The 25,200-nt window shown below is 31.4% G+C and overlaps 1 protein-coding gene across 1 annotated transcript; it reads left to right on the plus strand.

The window, feature by feature from the left end:
- Window positions 1-17,042: 17,042 nt before the first annotated feature.
- On the plus strand, window positions 17,043-23,374 carry su(f) (cleavage stimulation factor subunit su(f)). The gene is made up of 13 exons (XM_018546344.1): window positions 17,043-17,196; window positions 17,704-17,895; window positions 18,064-18,096; window positions 19,765-19,862; window positions 20,562-20,715; window positions 20,823-21,056; window positions 21,404-21,787; window positions 21,861-22,107; window positions 22,218-22,290; window positions 22,380-22,476; window positions 22,561-22,819; window positions 22,910-23,044; window positions 23,117-23,374. The coding sequence occupies exons 1-13, from the start codon at window positions 17,173-17,175 to the stop codon at window positions 23,326-23,328; spliced, it is 2,142 nt and encodes a 713-aa protein (XP_018401846.1). The 5' UTR covers window positions 17,043-17,172; the 3' UTR covers window positions 23,329-23,374.
- Window positions 23,375-25,200: the final 1,826 nt, after the last annotated feature.

Raw genomic sequence — 25,200 nt, forward strand, 5'->3', positions numbered from 1 at the left:
GTTCTTGGAGAGCTCGACCATTCTCAAATTCCGAAATTCAGATTTATTTCAAGAGAACCAGTAGCATGAAGAATTGAAGAGTGATTGGTATTTCAAGGAGAAACGTATTATCTACACGAGATATCGCATTCCAAGCATTTTCTCGGGCAGATAGACCGGTCCAAGAGAAAGTTAAAAATTTCTTTAGAAGTTTTTAGGCGGTCCAACAACGAGACATGTTATTTTAGATAGGGATTATTGTCACCGTTTTAAGTCACTGTTTTATCAGTTTTAAAGTTTCAAAATACATTTTCCAGTATTATTTCTTGACGTCATGTGTCATTCATATTCAATGAGGAAGACTAAGAATGATAAATACGGAATATAACAACATGCTTTAGATCACTTCGCGGATAGTTGTATACATCTTTCTACATATTATTAGTATTATTTTTGTTTCTCGAACATGCACGTGTGCATAAATCATTGAAAATCATGATTTTCTTTTTCGTTCTTTTTTATTTATTTTTTTAACAAATACTAATGCTGCATATTTCTTTTCAATTTTTGTTTATGGTGTGCATGATATTTTATGATGCTTTCGTATCCATACATATGAGCATAATAGAACATAATCCATGCGTGAAATAAATAGTACAAGGCCAATGTTTGATAATTTAAAATTATTCATAACTCGAAAATATGAAGTCGGAAGAAATATAGTAATTAACCGCATCTATTCTTGGCACTTAGTATATCCGACATTAATTCACACCAACGAGATCGCATAATTTCCTTAACTAGCGAGCGTACTTCATCATAAAAAGTATCGATTTTGTATGTATCCATTTTCAAGCGGTAACAACTCTTGTTTTCGCTTTTTTTTCTACGACTTTCTTTCTCTTCTAGATATCAGAATGCCACAGTACGTGTCTCGATAGGCGACCAAGAGATATTCTTTATTTTTATATTACCGAAAGTACTAAGAGCGAAATATATGAGCGTCATATGATAATCTCTACGACAGGTTACAACGCGAAACATATTGCTGTCGGTAGGTTTCAACACGGACTTTCACGCAAATTTGACGAACGGAACTACTAGATCTTAAGGTAGCACTTAAAGGAAGAATAATTATTGTGTACATAATATGTAAAGTTCTTCGCTTGATGATCGTCGAATCGATAGATCGGCGAATTAGAATAGCGTGATTCTATCTAACTAATATAATCAATGGGGGCCAGTAATTCTCTCTCGGATCTCGCACGGATTTATACACTGCGGTGCGCGCAGCGTAGCCCGAATTGCAAATTTTAGCACGGCTTTATGTTCGGAATAAGTATATATGTCGATAAACATATATACTGCAATAATTCCTATCATAATATCACAGAAATCATAGAATTCTTTTCTTTATAATATGAGCCATCTCCGCGATAACTAAAATTTTTAATTTTTTTTCAAATCTTATCGGTATTTGTTTTCGGTAAATAACATTTATATTTAATAAATATCTCATTTTTTCTGATAAAAGATGGGGGTGGCTAAAATTTGGAAGAAGGGCGAAATACTTGCGCGCCACTAACTATTACCTTTTAAGCATAATTGTATATGTTGCGTAGAAACGTAGATCAATAATAATATATTATGAACCATTGTATAAACAAAGGTATTATATGCTAACTTGGTATTTTCTATTGTACCACGCGGCGCTTGAAGATGGTCTCTATACTGCGCACAGAAGAGTTCGTTAGTTAAATGAAAAGAAATTTATATATATAAATATATATATAGAGAGAGACAAATATATAGATATATTGTAAATGTGGTTGTAATCATATTACTGTTATCGATATCGCGCGATATATGTCCTTGATTTGGATAATTTATTTATTGCAGCGAAAGGAAATGGAGAATGTATAATTATTGTATTCCGCGGAAAGATGAATAGTGAAATATATATTACGCACGAAAAATTATATATATATATATATTATATATTTATATACGACATTATCGTAAATGCCGGTGACGTTTTTGTACGAGAAAGTCCTAAAAGTATATATTCGGCCGAAAAGTGTACGGCCGTTGTGCGCGCATATTGATTATAATTAACTTGCGATTCCTACTATGGAAGTGAATCTTATATCGTAAGGTCCAGGTGGTACGGTCGTGGCTGACGTGATTTATTGAAATAAATATATCGCCGTTTGATCGAGTTGCAGCGACGTGCGATGTACGTACACACGGTATACCGATGTTTGGTTCTGTGTGTGGTACAGCCACGCATCTGACACGGTAATCACACTATCGAAACGCGTTGGTTACATATTTTAGATAATACTTATTATCATTATCATTATTACGATTCTTATAATTACTACTCTATTGCTATTATTATTATTGTATTTGGCAGGGTTACGACAATTAAAACCGAAAAAACATGTCACACACGTCTATTTATGTTTCCTTTAATCAGATCCCATTCAAGAAAAAGTGGTAATATAGGCCTCTGTTTTGTTTTTTTATGTAACTTTATTTTTTAGTTATATTCTCAAAAGAGCTCAAACTATACTTATTCATTTAATATAAAATGCATTTATAATGGTTTAACTAAGATAATTTATAAAATGGGAAAAATTGTTTAAATGATAAAAATAAGATATATTATGATTTAATTATCTGAATAGGATAAAGTAGGTCTCTCCTACATTTTTACAGAATCTGGTTTCTTCAGGAAAATACTTGGGCTTTCCATGAAGTCCAAATAGCTCGAATTCCTAAGAAGTCTGAATATATCGAGATATTATCAGATTTAGATATTTCTTTTCATGGGTACATTCTCTTTATCGAGATGTCATCAGATTTAGATGTTTTATTTCATGGATACATTTTCGTGAATATTTACTTACAAGCACTTTTCCTTCGCTTCACAGATACCTTTTCTTAAAATTTCTTAAAATTTCTGCGAACAAATTGAAAACTTTTTGCAAAAGATAGTGTTAATTATAAAATTTTTATTGGCAGAGGAAGTATATAGAGCTCTCATTACTATTATACTTTTCCTCTATTATTACATTTTCATATTTATTTTACTATATTTTTATATAAAAAATTTCTAAATAATAGTTTGATTCATATCAATTGATTCTTTCGATCTAACATTTTTGTCGTCAACATACCACCGTACTGAAATTATTTTACTGAGACGTCGTAAATCAACATAATCATAAATGCATCTTCCGGTTGCATTTTCTTTTCTATTTTTTAAGCAAATGAATTCTAACGGGCAAAAGACGACAGATAAATTCACAGACGACTAAGCGCTGAAGATGCTTTGTGACAAGCTGGCAGCCACAATACGATCATTAGGCTATTTTCTTCGGAGTGTGTTGGGCCCTAAGGCGCAATATCTCTGCGGTAACCGCGTATTTGTCCCGCACGGCAACGAGCCTTTCTGCACGCTGGCATTCTGCTAAGTTGTAGGTAGTTTCCGTACTAGGTAAGTACAAATCCTACCATATATATATACATATATATATACACACCACTGCGGGAGAATTTGTAGTTCGAACGGCGGCTATAACCGAGGCTATAACTTAGCGGAATACCGCCGCTGTGCTGATCCCAGTCTACAGCGAAATTCTCTCGAGTCGAGGCACAATCCTGGATATCAGCCATGACGACATGACAAGTCTCCTCGCGTAGACTTTCTTTAAGAAAGAACCGTGAGTGGTTTAGGCGCGCCGATAATATCGCCGGATGATTTAATTCAATCCACTGTCCACGCGGATGTTTCTTACAATCTTATCTTTGATGTTTGAAGTTTCAGTCAGATATGTCGGCAGGATATCAACGAGTTATGTAAAGTGAAATAAATGATACTAGCATCACAAATAAATATATTGACGAACTATACACATCCATAGAAAAGATGTCAATTATCCTCTTCTTCTTACAAACAATAATTTATACCTGTGCATTTTGAACTAAATTACTATAAAGATATTATATAAATAGGCAAAGTTAGAATAACAGTTTCTTCAGCATTTAAACATTTCTTCAGATAGAAAGTGATCATTAAAGATCAATTTAAAATCAATTTACTTTAATATTTATCGGAATACATTTTATAAGACTTAGGAAACGCTTTCTACGATATCTTTTGCTCAATTTATAATCACGTAAATTTCGATATGTAGTTATAATAGTTTTACTATATAATTATTAAATGTAAATTTTTTGCGCGATCCATATGTTGACGAGTAAAGTACGGGATTAAGAAAAAAAGTGTGCATCATAAAGAGAAACGCGTGATCAATGTCTAACGTTGTTTTATGTGTTCTATCCAATAGACAAACTCATTCCGATTCTCAGACAATGTTAACAAAATAGAAAACAACAGATACGATTATGGAAGTGACTGCAAGAAACTCGTAGACCATACCATCCGTATCGCGTCTATGTGTCTTCCGTGTCACTATGCGATTGATGATAGCCATTACTATTAGAAAACGTTATAGCCTCTATAAAGTAGACATTAAATACTTTGCACATGTATTTTACACAGGTCTTACAATCTGAGAGATATCTCAGTCTTAAAATGCATGATTTAAACATAACGCGTAAACAAGAAATTATTTAAATATCAAATCTTATTAATTAATTTATACATAAAATTAAAGAATTGCGCAATATTCGCTCGATTGCTGTTCTTTAATTAGCAAAAAGTCAATCTATCGGATACCTGGTAAAATGCAAGTAAATCGATTGTTTCAGATATAATTCGTAACACGTACAATATCTTTATAATTTATGTAGATAAATTAACTGATGTCTCTCTCTCTTTCTCTCAATAAAATAAATATATTTAAAACTTAAGGCATTCCTTTATTTTTTTATATTATTTTCTCACAACAAATAAACAATTTTTTGCGATAAATTTATACCATTTTTTCAATATTGCAATATTTTAGTAATATAGATTAGAATCTTTATTTTTTTCAACATTACACGCCAAGAAAAATTTTTGTTCATAAATTTAAATTTTTTAATGATTTTGAACATCAGTTTTATGCCAAATATTAACGTTAAAGTTAAAGATTTATTTTAAGTATATATATATATATATATAAACTTAATTTTTTATGAATATTACTTTTGTCTGAAGAGATAAGTCTGATTTATTTTAAGGGAGAAGAATAGGAATTATTGAGCTAATATTAATATTTTATTTTTGTATTGTACTGCATAAGGTTGCGAAAAGATTTAATATATTTCAAGAATATTTGTTATCTTGTTAGAAATCTTTTCTAAGAGAAAGAAAACTTAAATATAAGTAGATACCTTGTTTCTAAAATTTTGTTGTGTGTACATTATACGTGTGGTATATCAAATCGCGACAGGTTTAAATGAAGCACGGATGTATTCCGTGTGATCGATTCACGTCGATCTTGGCGCTAATGAGACATCTTCCTGACAGTAATCGCGGCGTGATTTCTTGATGATTATAAATTGACACGTCGTGTCGCATCTTCACGTAAGAGCGTCAAACAGGAGAAAAGCATCGTGCACGGTCTCGAGACTAGCTTGCCTGCAAATAAGGGTACACTGCGTAAAGCCTTGCGATTACCGCCACGATAAAATATACGTTTGCGTATAACCCAGTACGCACATCCACTTTGAATGTAACGAGAGGCTAATGTTGTCCGCGAATGTTATTAATTGCAAGTAGTACTTCTCGCAACTATATATTTGTCATCATTAGTGGGTGCGAGGTGTATATATATTTGTATATGCAGCATATAATCCGAATCATATATGAAACCACTGCATTAAAGGTATCAAGTCTACTTATCGTCTCAGTGTAACCCAGCCACAGCGTGCAAGATAAATTTTGGTTCGGTATATGAACGTCGTCGCTGTATCTGATTTAATAATTAGTTAACTTCCTTACATCTTTTTCTCAATAAGATTGTTAAAATCACAATTATAATTAGTAATATGCAAAAAAGAAAGAAAGAAAGAGAGAGAGAGAGAGAGAGAGAGAGAGAGAGAGAGAGAGAGAGAGCAGTAATAACTTTGTTGTTTAAAAGAAAAAAAATAGTAATTCATTTTCTTCTAATATTTGATAACATTTTTTGAAAGATAAATATATTAAATATATGAAATTTCTATTTATTAATAAAATACAGGTAAATTGTGATTAAAGTAATATTTTTTGCAATACGTTCTTTACAGTTTTTGAAGATATTATAAGAACATTATTATCCATCCATTGTGTCACCACTGGTTAAAATGACCCGTAATCCGCATTTCAAAATACAATTTTACGGCGTAGCTTGTAATTTTATGCAAAATCAATTAAAAATTTGAAGTCTTCTATCAATTGAGACAATTTTTGTTTATTTATGCCTTGCTATTTAATTGTAATTGTTAGCCAAAAGTGTTATATATCCAATAAATTGGATAAAATAATTAGATATAATTATAAGTTGTATGATAACATAATTTATAACTATAAATAAACGAGGAAATGTCCATGCAAAATCAAGAAGATTTTAGGAAAGGATAATAAATCATATTAAGTATCTTACGTATAAAATGTCACGGTCAGATTTGAGCAGGTCGCAGTTACCGAGGATTAATGTGAGGATTTCGTGCTCTTTGAAAAAAAGAACAATGGTTTCGCGGCCCGATTGCATGGCGATGCGTAAATGAGAATGGGAACGAAATCATCATTTTGCGAGCGTCGCACGTTGCATTGTAAATCATAGCTTGCGGGCACATACACGGCGTATTCGCGCGATCACACGCGTTGAGAAGAGAACGGATAAAACGGCGCGGTAAAAGTGACGATATAATTTTAGCCGAGCATTAGAAAGTGAATTACGAAAACGTCCGCGGCTCATAAAAGGGTCCGGCGCGTATAACGTTTAACGGATTTAATTTTACGCGCCTTAATGTCTTAGCGTGAAAAAAAAACAAACGTATAACGGAAGAGCAATGCGATTGCGATTGCGGCACAAATGGGTTTTCAAACACTGCCCGCCGTGGAAAGTTCGATTTTTACAGATGTGAGAACGTAATGAGGCACTAATTTAATTATCATGGGTTGATGACACTAAAGTGTCTTTTACTAGTTTTGTAACTTAAAAACATAAATATCTCACATTAAATGTTATGAGTGGCAATTAAAGTAATTACTTTAATTATAGTAATTACGATATGATACTGTGGGATATCTCATACAATTTCCGGATGATTTATTTAAAAAATTAAACTCATAATTTTTTAAATACTTACATTATTTCTTATAAATTCGCAGATACTTGATGTGAATCATAAAGTGATCCTTTTTAAAAATATTATCTTAGATTTCCTATAATGCTAAGATTACATAATTCTAATTATTTAGAAGATTATTTTTAACAACGTTATCGTTGATAAAAATTTTGTTAGAAAAGTATTAATTTTCTGTTACATATTTTTCTCAGTGGCTTATTTATAATGAATCTATATCTAATTCTAATTATTTAAACGATTCGTAACAACACTATCATTAATGGTTCGTTAAAGAAATTGTCCATTTTTTTGTTACATCTTTCTCTTAATTTTATAATTCAATTATGTTTTTGCGTCTACGCTACTATCCTGCCATTATCATTTAAACAGCTAGACTCCAGTGAGACAACGGGTCTATTTGTAGAAGGTAGACATGCATAATAGTATTTGCGTGACGCAGCATTGCGGAAATTGTATGCCATTGCCGCAGCAGCTGTCATATCTCGCGATCTTTACGATACGATTCGATGCAGATTAACAATCTTATAAAATGTTGCAAAGCGGAATTACAAGTGCACATGAATGCGCGCGTAATGAATCGCCGAGCTACTTGATTAAAGACAGCGGCGATTTAACCGTAGATAACATATTGACTGTAAAGCCTCGTACATTCGTACTCATAATAATCATGTGGTATTAGAGGAATATAATTATATATTCCTAAAGAGAAATGTGTAATTTGCAACATGTAGATATTCATTTCATCTTTCAGTAATTTTACACAGACGTCAGTACAAGCTATAGTTTATCGTATTTGGATTACTTTCTCTAATAGTGAGGCTATACAATATTTAATATGATAACTAATTTTTACTCGTTATTACCATTGTGCAACTATCGGCCACATAAACTATTTACAGGTGGAAATATCTGTTACGTTATAGACTATTATAGACGCGTTTGCTTGAGGAAAATTAAAGAGATAGATACATAGATGAAGCATTTATTTATATTCTAGGGTAAGTCCTCTAAGAACGTACGTACAAGTGATAGTGATTATAATTTAGTTAAAAATAGATATATAATATACAAAAAAGTTATATACAAGCAATAAATAAAATAATAATATTTGAACTGAAAAATAATATATGAGTAAATAATAAGCAATATATGAGTAGTTAAGAGATGAGAGAGAGAGAGAGAGAGAGAGAGAGAGAGATTTTAGATTTCAAATCTCTTTACATTTTTTAACTTTTTAATTAATATTTACACGGAAAAAATGATTTTGCTGAAATATCTAAAAATTTAGATAGATATAAATCTGTAAATATATATATAATATATATTTTTCTGTATCAAATAAATATCTTTATTTTTAGGAAATATTTAGTTGGCATTATTCAAACAAATGATTTATTAAAATTTAGTATATTTTTTCAATATAGCAACTAGTTTAAACATCTTACATAATTATTTTGATAATTCAATAAAAAATTACGTTAAAATTAGTATGTTTAACTAAATTTTTAAATACATCAGCAAAATGGTTATTCCCAAGTAGAAATAAATAAATAACAAGTTGTAATAAATAATAAGTTTGTTAATTTATAATTTACTTATACTGTATGACACTGATTAATGATACAATCAGCTTTAATGGTATTCATCTCAACATCCTGGAAAACGCCGTGGAAAGAGTCATTCGACTCCACCGTTTAATATCTTAGCACAGCATCGTGCGGTTGATGACGGAAAACGTTGCTTCGACAGGCCTCGTGACAAGCAAATAAGTAATTTATTGCGCGCAGCTACCGACGGTACTTGCGAGTATACGGTGAATTCTTACCGGCTACCAACCGGCGACCCCTATCTACAGTCTCGAAACGGCTTTTCAGGTTTAGGAGCTAACTTGTGTCATGTTTCCCACGGCGGCCGGCGGTGCCAGTGCCAGTTGCATATATATGTACCACGCAAGAAAATCCGTTGTAAAATGCGTCTTACGCATTTCGCGGCTCTTGAACGCATGGGTACGAGTTGGAGTATTAATATTTTTACATCACACGGGTTCATTATTGCTCGTCCGCGATATTGAGTTTGCATAACGCCTCGACCATTAATGGCTACCGTTGGCAATTAATGCCGACATACTATCTATACGTTAGACTGTAATACACACGTTTATATTCAAAAGTTTGCAAAATATTACGCACCTAGAATAATAAAGGAAAAAAGATAGTAGTGATAAGTAAATAGGAAATTTAATATACAAAATTACTATTAATTTAAATAAATCATTAATTCGTTTCTTACAGCAGAAATCATTAAAATGTACGATTGGAAGACAAAGTAAAATAAAGTGAAGATACGCCACGCGTATCTTCAAGATATCAATCGGAACTATTATTATATCATCGTGTACAAGATATTCGCGATGAATCGAAAATAGCAATAAATGATAATTAAATCGACGATGAAAGAGAGAGAGAGAGAGAGAGAGAGAGAGATATCATCGGCATAGCGGTAGCCAAGGTCGCTCAACAAATTCAATTGCACAATTATCTGGGAAATCAGTTCACCGCGACTAGGGCGATGTAGAAAGGCGTCCGTATGCCACCGTGCTCGCGATTATTACCTTTACCTTATCCAGTTACTTCGACGGCCTCAAGGTTACGAGAACGTTGCACCTATTCGACGATTTCCCAGGCGAGTACGCTCGCTCTAAGCGCGCGGCAGAAAAATTAAGATATACATGCATGATGATATATATTACGAAAGGCAAGAAAGCATCGGGCGTAAAATGAAACACTCCGATGCCATATTTAGAGAGGAGCTAGAGGGAAAATCGTAAAATCGAGAGCTACTAATTTCTACGTTATAGGATCACCCAGGAAGCGATCGCGCGAAATACTTGGGGTACGCTAGCGATATAAATCCAGCGGCCGAGTCTCAATTGCGTAAACGCGTTGCGCACATATATATATTCATGTATACGTACTCATAAAAGAGACACTTGTGGAATCACCTTCTTCGCAATCGCTCTGTGAGTGCTATTAGCGAAATCCGCGCGACGCCGACGATCGCGAAGCGGGCAGATAATCGCAAGCGCGATTATTGCCTCGCGAGTTCATCGTTTTACGATGCGATGTTGAGACACAGACAGAGCTGGGCATGTATTTAAAGTACTTTTAATTAAAAAACAGTATTTGTAAGATGAGATAATTGTATTTTGTATTTTATGAGAGCATGTCAAAGTACTTTATATTTTAAGCACTATAAGATTGACAATCAATCTTATTATTTGTATTATAAAATCCAAAAAGCTTTCAATGGCAGGACTATGCTGGCTGTTGCAAGAGGAAACAAAATAAGTATGCTGCTTCTCATCATACAGAGAAAAATGGTTCGATAATTTTTACCTTACCAGACTAGTAAAAATATTCTGGCTATTTTTGCCAAACTTATGACAAACTTTATTTACTTGAAAGTAAAAATATCGAAGATATCCTAAAGTAAAAAGTACAATTACAGTAAATCCATTCAAGTGATTATTTACCTCACAGTAAAGTAAATCATATTTATTATTCTCAAGATTACAAGCATGAATAACTCTCAAAACTTTATGTACTTATATTTTTTATCACGCAGTAAAGTAAATTATGTCAGGTTAAGCTAAAAAATACTTGTCGATAAAATAAATTCTAGTAAGATGCGTGGTAATTTATAGACTTATTTTATGAAATATAGAAAGTATTTTATAGTATGTGTGGCTCTATATACCTATATATATATGACGATCGTTTACAGAAAAGTAAAGTAAATTTTACATAAGTGGGCGCCTGTCTCTATATATATATGGACCTGCCAATTTCATAAAATTTACTAAAATTCTATTTACATTTGTTTCCATACAGACTCAATAATTAGACCGCGACACAAACGTCGCCAATTTACGACGCTTTTTCCCGGGTATCCCACGCTCAAAAGACTACGCCAGCCGTGCCCGGCAATTATATATCAATTATCATTTGCACGGCTATTAATGAGTTAAAGACTCTTATAATGCCGGTCTCACGTTCATCGCGCATGAATCTTTGAGGGCCTAGACGTCGGGCGAGCGCTTCAGTATCTATCCGCGAGCGGGCCATATATTCCGCAGATTTTATCACCCTGTCGGACGTATCGATGAAAAATGCCTACCTTTTCCAGGCTTCACTTTAATAAGCATTGCCCGCGGTGAACACGCTCGCTGCCGCGCCGAGAAATTGTTAATGTCATTGCGCCATCGTGCATCGCAATGATATAATTACCACATTATGATATACGAATTTGGGGTCGTCTCTTTGTCTCTCTTGTGAGCTTAATTTCAATCGATCGTTTTTATTCTTTTAAATGCGGCGTGATTCTTGGAAATATGCATAATATTTCTATAAAGGATACTGATAAATCTTAATTGGTATTCGTGGATTCAGTGTACATATAGAAAAATAGATACTTGTGTGTGTGTGTGTTTAAATATTAATTACTTGTTCTGAAGGAAAGTGTACGTTTCAGAACACTTTCTTTCAGAAGTTCATAAATCTGCAATCTAGGTATCATAAATTCATTATTCAAACTAATTCAAAATATATTCTGAATTTTTATGTTCTTTAGACTCTACTATCATAATTACTATATTTCGCTTGATTATAAGAAAATAACAAAAATTGCCACCAATATTTCTCTCGTCTTCTCTTTTTTATAACATAATAATTTATTATATTTTCTAACAGTGCATGTATGATCGTAATCATTGGATGTGTTTATTAATGTAAAGAATTTTATTTTTGCTGATGTCTGTAAATGGACAGGTATCTCAGAATCAGAAAGAGATGGGTGGAGAGTTCGGTTTCGTGTTTCTTCTCGTAGAATAGAGGCACTCGTATTCGCGCAGTGCAGTATCATTTTATCGTGGCAGTAAACGCTAATCGTGGTACTTATTTACCTATTTGATGATTCTATACGATGAAAGTATAATACATTTGCTATCATTATGGGGGACACCGCACTAAACTTATCCGCTATTAAATGCGCACTCATGGGTTTATCTTACCGATCGCCCCTTAGCGATAATTAGCTCCTTAATGTGCCTCTCACAAAACCAATATGCTCTATCAAATTCCGTATACATAACTGCACAATAAACTTATTTTTGTTTTATTACCGCAAATGCAATAAAAAATATTATACAGAAAATTAGTAGAAGACGAATTTCACGAGACTATATGTCTACCATTTTTTTTACAATTAAAGTCGCGAAACTTATATGATAGCCTAGGAAAGGTTAACTATAATACAGTATCAACGAGGTGCCTTATTCCGCTGAGTATTGTTTTCTATTGTCACCCTGATTTTTGAAATAAAATCTCGCGAGACATACGAAATTATATAAGTTTATCATTTTTTATTGAGTAAATATTTATTTGCTGTAAGTAAATATGTACATTTAGTATTATCCAAAAAAATATGTATTAAGATTTTTCAATGTTATTTTAAATCAATTAAATGCGCCGCGCGTGTAATTTAAATGAACGTTTCTTTGCATGGTGCAGTTCCTCAATTCATGCAATGAACGCATCCATGCGCGCGCAATCAAATCGCTCAATCTAGCGGCCTACCCAACCCGTTTTTAACGAGATATTTCCGTATTGTCGCGCGCACACACGCGAAAGCGTGCCTCGGTATACCCTCGTCCAGTCGTGTCAGCACTAAATGGACCATCAGAGTCGCCATAAATCCCGGGGCTATCAGATCAGCGGTCGCAGTAGACTTGACTGTTCCAGATATAACGACGGACCACCGCCCAGTAATGGAAGAGCTCTCTGTCGACGCGCCAGAGATACGTTCCAGATGGAATCTGTTCTCGCAGACCTGTCCGTGAAGACACGCCGAGCTCCACCTGACTTCGTTATTAACCCTTTCGCTTGGATGAAATGGAATTAAATATCATATAAATTATGTTTTGTGCGTACTTAGATTCTTAAGATCTGCTCGTTTTTAATTAGACTATGCGTACATTGAGCTATATTTATACGTAATAATAATTTAATATGATAAAATGGAGAGAGTTTTTAGACATATTACTATATAAATTTCTGATAATCACACTTCAAGTTCAATACTCACGATCAAGAAAACAAACAATTTCGTCAATTTCATGTTTATATATTATATATATAACATAATGTATAACTCGATACAGTATATTTTAAGTAATGAAGTTTATTTTTAAATAAAAGTTTATTAATTTGAAGATTAAAAAATTTGAGCAATAAAGCATATCTGCTTGACTTTCCGATATGCATTTATCATCTACGATTTAACGATCGATTTTGGATTGATATCAATAAGTCGCATTTCCGTCCTAAAATCTTTCGAGAAGCGGCGCATCTTGCTGAAACGAGTAAAGAGCTGACAATGAGAAACATTGTTAATTACACGGTCATGCCATATCGATACTGGCTACCGGAGACGAAGTAACTAGGCCACACGGCAGCTAGTAAAGATGGCATCGTGCACACTAACGAGTAACAAGTGGCGTGACGTTTCAGTTAGGCTTTACTTTGCCCAGGACTGGCAAGGAGGCAGATATCAGTATGCCACGACGAACTACCTATCGCCTTGCTTGGCCGAAGGCTAATTAACACAGAGATTCATTATCGACACCTTAGCTCGTCCGACTACTGTCTTAATTTAAACAAGATCCGTGGTCTTTCATTATTTGTTGCTGCAATTGCGATTAATGATTTATAACTATATGAAAATATTATTCCGTCATTTTTCAAAAGACTGACGCGTTCTATCTCTATACTGAGAAAAAAGATTTTGGTATTTGTGATTATAATTAAATACATGTTATTACTGCTATAATGTTAATAATAAATTTGTGTATAGTTCTATCAACACATATATACAGTTGACACCAATAACTATAAATTATAATAGTTTTTTATTATTACTATATTATTACTATAGGAAAGTTGTAATTTATTACTATCATTTAACTATAATTTATAGTCTATAAAGCAACCATATACAATACAATTAAGTGCATAAAGTAATTGTATAATATTATATTATGTAATTATAATTATATTTAATATTATATATAATTAAAATTAAATATAAAAAATATTTCTCTCACAATCAGTATAGCATAAATGGCGAAGGTAGAAGATGACATTTTTCATTACAAATATTAGAATCTATGACAAAGAAAAACTTATTCCAACGTTAAAACACTCATACTTCCAATTTTTAAATAATTCTAAATTAACAGAATTTTTGAAAGAGAGAGAGAAAATTGTTGAGTTAAATATCATGTACATAATGTAATGACTGACTGGAAATTTTGCAGAATTTCTCATCACACTTTAAAGATAGAAATTGGATTTTAAAAGAATCAAAATTTTAAACTTTGTTATAAGTGTAAGATAACGTAGAAAGGTTAAAAAAAAAAATGCTTCAAGAAACGTCTTATTTGGCATAGAAAAAAAATCGATTAGGATTCCTTTGGAATACTCTAAATGTGTAAAGTGCTTCCGCTTTCAAGTAGCACTTTTCATTTTCGATTCGAAAGTATACGAATTAGAATCATTGCGTGCGTCGAATCAATACTTGAATACATATCTTCCTTTCACGGTAACTTTCAAGTGCTAATACCACCGGCATCATTACTCCAGTGTACACAATGACGCTTTCCCTATGCAAAGTAGAAATTTGTACGAGGCGCAAGTAGCAATTGACTACCTGCGGTCGGTTACGCGTGCTTTGCATACAGCACATGAGTACCGCACGTCGAGTTAGTTACGCTTAAATGCAAATTAATGTTTTAATCGATCGTTTGGTACGTCGCGATTGTACGTACAATAAGTTTGTCCACTTCAATTAATCGACGCCGAATATTTTAAGAAATAACGTTTCTTTTTACAAAGCTCACTAGTAGTGTTTAAGTAAAAATCTATTTGTCTTAATTTGTTCTTTTAAATAGAAAAAATTATTTTCCATAATAAAAAAAGAATACAAACGTCAGCTGATCACCCAGATAATACAGAGAGTTAAAAAAAATAGAAATTGAAGAATATTATCAACTTTGAATCCATTTTCAAACGCAAAACGAATTTTTAGAACTTATCAGAAAAAGAATTCTTTTTGCAACTCAAAATGAATTCGGAATTGATGACACACAACTGAATTCTTTTTGAAATCTGTGTGCTATTTGGGCAGTTGACATGCCGTCCGTTACGATAGCAGAAAGCGCGTGCCACATTACTGTAACACAACACGCGTGAATTTGCGCTGAAAACAATAACGTTGTCCATATTTTCCCAACACGTATTTTTTAAATAATCGCAAAACAGTTTTTTTTAAATTAATTTTTTTTTATTAATTTTTTTCAACTAAATATAACATGATATTAAGGTCTGTTTTGCGGCATTTAACTTATAAATGTTCCAATAATACTAAAAATATTTTTTTTATGCTCTTATAAAAATGTTTTATGCAAACTGCAAATAAAATAACTTTTAAAAAATTGTAAAAGAATGACAAATATAAAACCAAATAATTTTTTTAAAAATCGTAAAAAATATTTGTGACAATTTAGACTCATATTAAGTAAGTGTTTCTAGTTTAAATTATTTTTTTGAGAAAAACTGATTTCCGTTCATTTGTTCAAAAGTTCGTATATCCTACCGTTGCGTTGTTGCAAAAGAATAAAGTTTTACTACAGAGGATTAGAAAAAAACGAAATCAACCTCTCTACTTTGTCTCCTTTTCATTATTGTTACGTTCGGCTATATATATATTATGTTTCTTTTTTCATTAGAAATATAAAGACACCTTAAAAAGTGACCTTAAAATTTTTAAGATAATTTGGAATATATATATAATAACAATTAACAAATTATGAATATCAATCAAAGATTGCAAATTGGTTGTGTGAAAATAATTATGTCATAAATAGGTTCAAAATATAAAAGACAATAAAAAGTAATAACAAGAGCACCGACAAGAAGACCATCAACCATCAATCCTGGACAAATTTTCATAAAAAGAGCTCCGAGGGCTCGGAGATAATTGAAGAGTATTGACATTATCGACGATTGATATATAAATTTGCAAACATTAACCTAAATATATTTGGCTAATACATTATTAAATTCATGATTTTTATTATATAAATACTCCATATAAATAAGTATATGCGTCAACCCAAGTATCATTTTATCCTTATTATTCAACAAATATTGAACAAGGATAAAAGATACTCAGAGCCGCTTGTATTACAAAACTAGCGTTTTTGACGCGTTGTCCAATTTCTTCGTAGTAATTTCACAGAATAAAAATTTCTTCTCCACGATTAAAATATATAGGCTAACGTATTATTTGTTCCTGATGTATTTTGTGTCCAAAGCTGAAAAAATAAAAAATTACAGATTCTTTATCAATTTTACCCCAATATGGTAACCAACGCTGAAGGTAAAAATGAAGAAAAATTCAAAGGTAAATGAAGGTAAAGAAATTCAATAACTAGTTACTTCCATTTCCTTTGAATTTCTCTTCGTACACACGTGAATCGTGAACTCCCGCTCATTCAGTATTCGGTCGCCATTACGATTTGTCATATATCGCTACATCGCACGATATATCGATACATCGCTATATACATTGACGTACGCCCATACGACTTACTCCATACTTCAGTTCATGTCCTCATTCGCTCCATTTTTCATTCAGCAGTCAGCACCTGGTCTCTGGTGTTTGCTTTTCTTGTAGCAACTTCGATCAGGAACGTGATTTCTTGTCTATTTTGTGACTGAATATTATACGAAACCTAAGCATCTTGCACGCCGGTCACGGCCAGAAAATAAAATGACGGAAAACAAAACGGAATTCGTAAGTATCTTTAATTTCTCGATCCGTCTGAATCTATCATAACCTCTACGTTCGTGAGATCTGCTTGCAAAAATTAGGCAATGTAAAAGATTCATTATTTTATTGATTGTTTCCAATTTTCTGTAATTAATTACTTCTGATTCGGGAAATAATGAACGTAAAATTTCCTCAATTTTAAACTTACGAATAGATGTTTATACTTAAACAGCTACACAATTTTTTGTTACTATAAACATGTTCTGTTATATCTTATTCCATAATGTGATATAATATTTTATTGAAATACTGTCAGTTTACTAATATTTATAACTATTATTCTGAGAAAGATTATTATATAATCCCTGTCTTTTCTACATAGAGATTTTATCATGTTTTACATATTTATTTAAGAAATTATTTAGATAAAAGAAGTATAAAACATATATATATATATATATATATATATATATATATATAAGTTTACATTTAAATCATTGAGTTATATCTCTATTCAAATCTGTTTTGTAGGATTGGGGAAATGAAAAGTTACAACGTGCTCAGAAGACTGTTGATGAATCACCATATGACTTGGAAGCATGGAGTATACTTATAAGAGAGGCGCAGAACAGACCAATCATAGAAGTGCGACCAGTATTTGAGAAACTTGTTTCAGTATTTCCATCAGCTGGGCGTTATTGGAAAATTTACATAGAACAAGAGGTAATTGGTTATATCAATTTTTATAAAATTATACTGTAACTATAGAAGTTATTTCAATAAATTATTTAACTTTGTAATATAGCAAAAAATCTTTTATCCTGTTCTATTTATAAAAAAGACATTTGATTGTAATGTGATTTTAATCTGTTGTCTTGTTTATTTTTCTAGATGAAAATGCGGAACTTTGAGAAGGTGGAAAAGGTATGTTAATATTAATTCTATGAATTTGTATGTTTAGTGTAAAGAGTTCATATTTATATTTATATATTATTAATATTAAATTTGCTCTATTTTCTCAAAAATTATTAAAACAACACATATAGGAAATTCAGTTCGTGTACATAAATAAATTAAGCATTGGTACATAAATATCATAAATTAAAGTAATTTTATAATAAAATTTGTCTCTTTTATTACAACTATAAATTGCTAAAATTGTATCCATTGTAAATATATAAAATGTTTTATATAATTTTCTATTTTATTATATTAATTGATTTGACTTATTAATCTCCACTTGATCTAATAGGCGCGTCTTTTCGTTTTGTAAAGTTAACTTTCTTATTATGAACGTTATTGTTACAGAATGGATGTTTCTATTTTGTTTCGTTGCTATAATAAAACGGGTTAGAATCTTAGGATATTATTAACGTATAGTGTTCGAATATTATCATATAATGTGATTTAAACATTTTGCAAATTATATGAGGTGAAAATAAAAAGACTATTTCACCATAAACCAATTATTTCATTGATTAATAATTGATCTTTTTATATATTTGGGAGGTTGTTTTCTTTGGCTGTTATTTATATTATTTGTTGTAAAGTTTCTTTGAAAAAAGTAAATTGTTATTGTAATATCCAAAGAAGACAACTTTCTGAATGTAATAGCCTTATTCCTTCCTGCAATATATTTTTATTTGAGCTTAAGATGTGTTAAAATCGGTTTATCGGAGCTAAATCAACTGTATATATACATTTATATATACATTGTTGCAAACTGAATAGCATGTACAATAAATAAGATTCAGACTTGCACAAGAAATATATATATATAATATATTGAGGAATATGTTTTATAACGTTGTTTTATTCAACCATGATCAACATTATTCAACCATGGAAAGTTCCACTCTACACCTTTCCTTGTAGCAATATTTGAGAAAATCTAATATAGATGGAAGCTCAAATGTTGCGAAAACCTTTAGAAGTAGCATAAAGCGATAAAATATTTAAGTAGTTATCGATATATTTTTCTTCATTTATCATAATTTAAAGAATTTTAGTATTAGGGCATTCTAGTCTCTCTATGCTGCTTCACATTGTCTTCATTTTTTTATATGTCTTGGGATCATTCATTTCTGGATCCCACATAGGTTCGTTTTACTATAATTGGCCCCACTTGCAGAAAATAAATAAATTTTTCATTTTATGTGGGGCATTTTTGTGTTATATTAAACAATATATATGTTTTATACACGAAACGTTAATATTTCTCATTATTGCTAAGAAATCATATCTTTATGCAATAAACTATTCTCGATTGATGCATTGGTGCATTATTATTTATCCCATTTTTACATATAACAAACGTTATTATTGGTGACTGTATTCTACTAAAAACTACTTTCTTAATAAATTTTGCCTATTAGTTTCTATGATATAAATGTACAATGTATTCCGTGCTTTGTATTAAAAATGTTTAATTATGTGTATAAATAAAACTTGCCTTTATGGGTAAGTAACTTGGTGGATATATATACGTATATATCTTCCTATAAGACAAGCCTGTGTGTGTGTATGAAGTCTTATATTTACGGTGTCTAATTACTACGGATACATTTCTAAAATGTCTCTTTTGTCTAACAGCTTTTCCAAAGGTGCCTCATGAAAATATTAAATATTGAATTGTGGAAACTATATCTTTCTTATGTCAAAGAAACGAAAGCAAGTCTAACTACGTATAAGTAAGTACACGGAAGTATTTTGTTTTAGAATACGAGATATTTTACAACATGTGGGCATAACTTTACAAATTAATTAAAAAGTAACACAAAAATTTCATATAAACATTTGTTTTAACTTAAACTTGTTTCCAAATTACAAACGTTTTCGTGTTTTATTGATTCTCGTTTTAAACTGACAATGAGTTAGAATAGCGTCTTCACATGTCTTCATATGCTTTTGCATCATACTATGAAAACTATTAGTAAACACTTTCTGTATGAAGATGATATGCGACAGTTTGTAACGAGAAATAATGAAACATGAAAAACGTCTTTAACTTATAAACAAAGATACGTAAGATATGGAATTATATGTGAATAGATTTCGATCGGAATTATTTATTCAATTATTTTCTAAATTTCTATTATGTTTTCTAAGAAAAACGGAATAATTTCGATCGGAATTTATTCCGACTAATTTCAAACTACGTGCCAAAAAGTCAGATGAATAAATATTTATAAAACATTTTTGTTTTTTTGTATTTTAAATTTATTTTTAAAGTTATTTCTGTATGTTATGTGAAAGATTTTGTATATAATCCGAGTGCAAATGTAAGCATTGTTTATTTTTTTTACCGATTGATATTAAATTAATTATGTAAATTTAAAGGAAGTTACTTGCTTTTAGGGTAAGAGAAATTAATTGTAACATTTTTTTAGGGAGAAAATGGCACAGGCGTATGACTTCGCATTGGATAAAATTGGTATGGATATACATTCTTATAGTATTTGGAATGATTATGTCATGTTTTTGAAGAGCGTTGAAGCGGTCGGATCATATGCGGAAAATCAGAAAATTAGTGCTGTACGAAAGGTAATATGTTATAATACTTTTGAATATTGTATAATAAACTACAAGAAAGAGAAAGAAATTTAACATTTTCTGAGTAAAAGTAATTATTAACGAATATTAAATTATAGGTTTATCAACGAGGCGTTATTAATCCCATGATAAACATGGAGCAACTATGGAAAGATTACATGTCGTTTGAGCAAAATATTAATCCAATAATCGCGGAGAAAATGGCCATCGAAAGATCTAGGGACTATATGAATGCAAGACGTGTCGCTAAAGAATTAGAAGCGGTTACGAGAGGCTTGAATCGAAGTGCACCCAGCGTCCCTCCAACTGGTCATCCCGAAGAAGTTAAACAGGTATTCTTACAATCTTGTTTAGCATATTCTCTCTTTTATTATTAAAACTATAGACGTAACATAATAAGTAAATAATTATACTGCGCTATCCCTAATCTTAGCATCTATTCTCCATTAAAAAGACAACGCAATATATTGAATCGTATCTGCATCTCTCTTCAACTTTGGTTACTTTAGAGTTGTGTGAAAGAGGAAGATAAATACTTATCAAACTATCTCCTTTTTTTAAACCACCGACAACTTCATAGGAATACGCAGTTTATCATATACTTATTACGTCTACGATAAAAGCCAATTTCAGTATCAACTGCAATACATGTATATTACATTTAGTGCATTTTATTAAGGTCGAATTATGGAAGAAATACATTGCATGGGAACGCAGTAATCCTCTAAGAACAGAAGATACATCGCTGGTCGCTCGGAGAGTTATGTTCGCAATCGAACAATGTCTCTTATGTTTGGGTCATCATCCTGCAGTATGGCATCAAGCAGCGCACTTTTTAGAGTTGAGTTCTAAAATATTGACGGAGAAGGGTGACGTGAATGCGGCTAAGAATCTTAGTGATGAGGCTGCTACTATGTTTGAGAGAGCGACAAATACATTATTATCGAAGAATATGTTGTTATATTTTGCGCACGCAGACTTCGAAGAGGGTAGAGTGAAATACGAGAAAGTGCATCAAATATATCAAAAATTTCTCGATATACTTGACATAGATCCTACCTTGGTTAGTATATATATGTACTTGTGCATTAAATAATTATGTTTATAACATATTAAATGTTTTTTTTATTATGTAGGCATATGTGCAATATATGAAATTTGCAAGAAGAGCCGAAGGTATAAAATCTGCAAGGACAGTGTTCAAACGAGCACGAGAAGATATAAGATGTAAACACCACGTTTACGTTGCTGCTGCGTTAATGGAATATTATTGCACTAAAGACAAAACTATAGCATTCCGTATATTTGAATTAGGATTAAAGAAATTTGGAGATAATCCTGATTATATTCTTTGTTATATAGATTACTTGTCACATTTAAATGGTAAGAATTCAGGAAAATTGTATACCTTTTTTACAAACGCTTAAATAATCTTTTTATAAGTACTGTTCTAAATGATATTACTGTATATGCTATATTGCATATTATTGCAGAGGATAATAATACAAGAGTTCTATTCGAAAGAGTATTAGCTTCTGGCTCTAGCTTAGAACCAGAAAAATCAGTGTATGTATATTTATGTAATATTAACAATTTTACGTTATCATGAACTACTTTTGTTCGTTTTGCAAACAGTGATTAAATATTTCTTACAGAGACATATGGAATCGTTTTTTGGAGTTTGAATCTAACATTGGTGATCTAGCTAGTATTGTAAAAGTCGAGAAGAGACGAAGTGCAGTGTTAGAAAAGGTTACTATTTATCTCAGACAAAACTTATTATAATACAAGAAATAATGCGCGACTATTATTTAAATTATTACTCTATTTTGTTAGATTAAGGAATTTGAAGGAAAAGAGACAGCTCAGTTAGTAGACAGATACAAATTCTTGGATTTGTATCCATGTACACCTATGGAGCTGAGATCAATAGGATATATGGATGTGTCCAGTGTTGCTAGAAATTCCATTGGAGTTATACCCCGCGTACCTGATCCAGAAGAAGCGATTGCCGCTTTGCCCAGACCTGATTTATCGCAAATGATACCATACAAGCCAAAAGTAAATCCCTTACCTGGTGAACATCCGGTTCCAGGTAGGTTTCGTCAAATGTATTGAATATATCTTCATTTATATCGAATACAATATTAGTAAACTATATATTATCATATCTATTATATTATAGGTGGTTCATTCCCGTTACCTCCGGCCGCGGCTCAATTGTGCACCATTTTGCCTCCACCTGGTTGTTTCAGAGGTCCGTTCGTCGTCGTCGATTTATTAATGGATGTTTTTAGTAGAATTCAATTACCCGATCACGGTACTTATTACTATATTTGTAAATTCTTATTCTTAAACCTGATACATTTTAACAATTAAAATAAATTTACAGCTCCGTTGCCAGTAGCAGATAACGGATGTGACACCAAGTTATTCGATCTCGCGAAATCTGTGCATTGGATTGTTGATGAAAGTAATGATGGCATGAGCCTCGGATCGAAACGTAGACGGACGCGTTTAGGCGATGATAGCGAAGAGGAAGATTTACCGCCTCCACCTGTGAATGATATTTACCGCCAAAGACAACAGAAACGAGTTAAATGAATGAGAGAAACGAATGATACGTAAATGGTAGAAATATGTATGAATGGCCATGTTACGTTCATAATGTTGCGAATGTATTTTTATGAATTAATTTCCACCATTCATTGATGAGAGGAACAGACTCATCATTATCATGGAGCACATATATTACATTTGTATAGTTATTAAATTCTTTGTGACACACTGTGCACAATATTTTGAGTACCATGTACTCAGAACTTCTATTGCGTTCTTTGGTTCTATCTTTTATGTCTATATAATAACATAATTAATTATGATTAAATATATTATTTTTTAAATGAATCGATGTATCTCAATTTATATACGATATAATAAAAAAATGAATACTGCCCACAACTCTAGACAAGCAAATCTCTGTTATTTGTGTGTGTAAAATTATAATTAAAACTATCTTAATTCTATCAAATCGAAATCGATATTATTGAAAAACTATGTAATTATTCATAAAAATTGTCATTATACAAAACGATGAACGCAATTTCCATATAAATTTTGTTGTAATTATTATCAAGGAATTGCATTTAATATTTTTACTTTGTAGTGAAAAATTATACTAGTATTCATTTAAGATATATGTAATTTATCGTACAGGACCAATAAAACGGTTAATGTGATATTACATTATTTCATTGCGTGACTTATGTATCTATCTATACATCCTATTTAAATTCTACGAATAAAATTTTGAAATTAAAATTCAAGATTAATGATAATTATGTGTTGCCATGAATCTGTGAAATTTATAAATACGAGTATGTAAATATTTAACATCTTTTGCTCGCGAACCATTTAGAAATAAAATATTTTTTAAAGAAATATTTTACATCATTAATTTTATCATTGAAATGTAAACGGAAGATTACTATAGATATGATAATTGGATCGGTTAACAGATTGGGCATATTAACGCTTCAATGAAGTAAATAGTTCGTCATCAGCGCTTCTCACGGGGGTATAAGGTAGACTTTGTTAGCAGGTACAACTTTACGATAAGGGTGCAATTAAACTTTGATCACTATTCCTAGTTCGAGTGGCTGGTAATGGCCCCCTTGGGTTAACGGTAAATTGGGCTGCGGGCTTCGAAAATAGTTAGTGTCCGCAGTTAGACCTGCACTGAAAACTTGATAAACGACCGAAATCTGCACGAAACCACATCAGTTTGTCAACCGTTTCCACAAATTTTAGTTACTATTTTAGAAAAAAAAATTGACTTTTTTCAGAGGTTTGAAAATCTGGTAACGAAAAGTTATATAACGCATACCTACCATTTTGTTCGTTATTTATTTTTATTTTGAATATAACATTTCACATTATTTTATCAGTCAGTTTCGATAATAAAAATAATTCGTGAACATTTAAAGCGCATACACGAGTAATCAAAACGTAAACATGAAAAAAAATAGATGTTTTAAATATATTTATCGGGCAGTTTCTCCTAATAATAAAAATGTTTCGTAAACATTTATTGCACACATATATCTAATTGAAATTCAGACATTAAAAAAAGAGAGGTTTTTTAATATATCTATATTTTATTTATTATAAATTATTATTTATAATTTTTAAAATAAAAGTTTATTTAAAAAACGCGACAGTTACATTTTTTCTTAGATAAATATTAATAGACAATTTGAAATATTGAATACACTTTGAGGATAAATTGCTTAAATGATTATTTTTTATGTATTTAAAGATTATTATTTTATCTTTATTTCATTTACATCGTAAAATTTGTTTAAAATGAAAACAATTCAGTGTCTGTCTTTCTATAGCGTTTAACGCGTATTGAGAACAGGTTGGCAGACTTTTAAACGACACGGTAAACTTGCAGTTAACTATACGGTATATATT

The sequence above is a fragment of the Cyphomyrmex costatus genome, unplaced genomic scaffold, assembly GCF_001594065.2.
Source record: "Cyphomyrmex costatus isolate MS0001 unplaced genomic scaffold, Ccosl1.0 scaffold120, whole genome shotgun sequence".
Taxonomy (NCBI): Eukaryota; Metazoa; Arthropoda; class Insecta; order Hymenoptera; family Formicidae; genus Cyphomyrmex; species Cyphomyrmex costatus.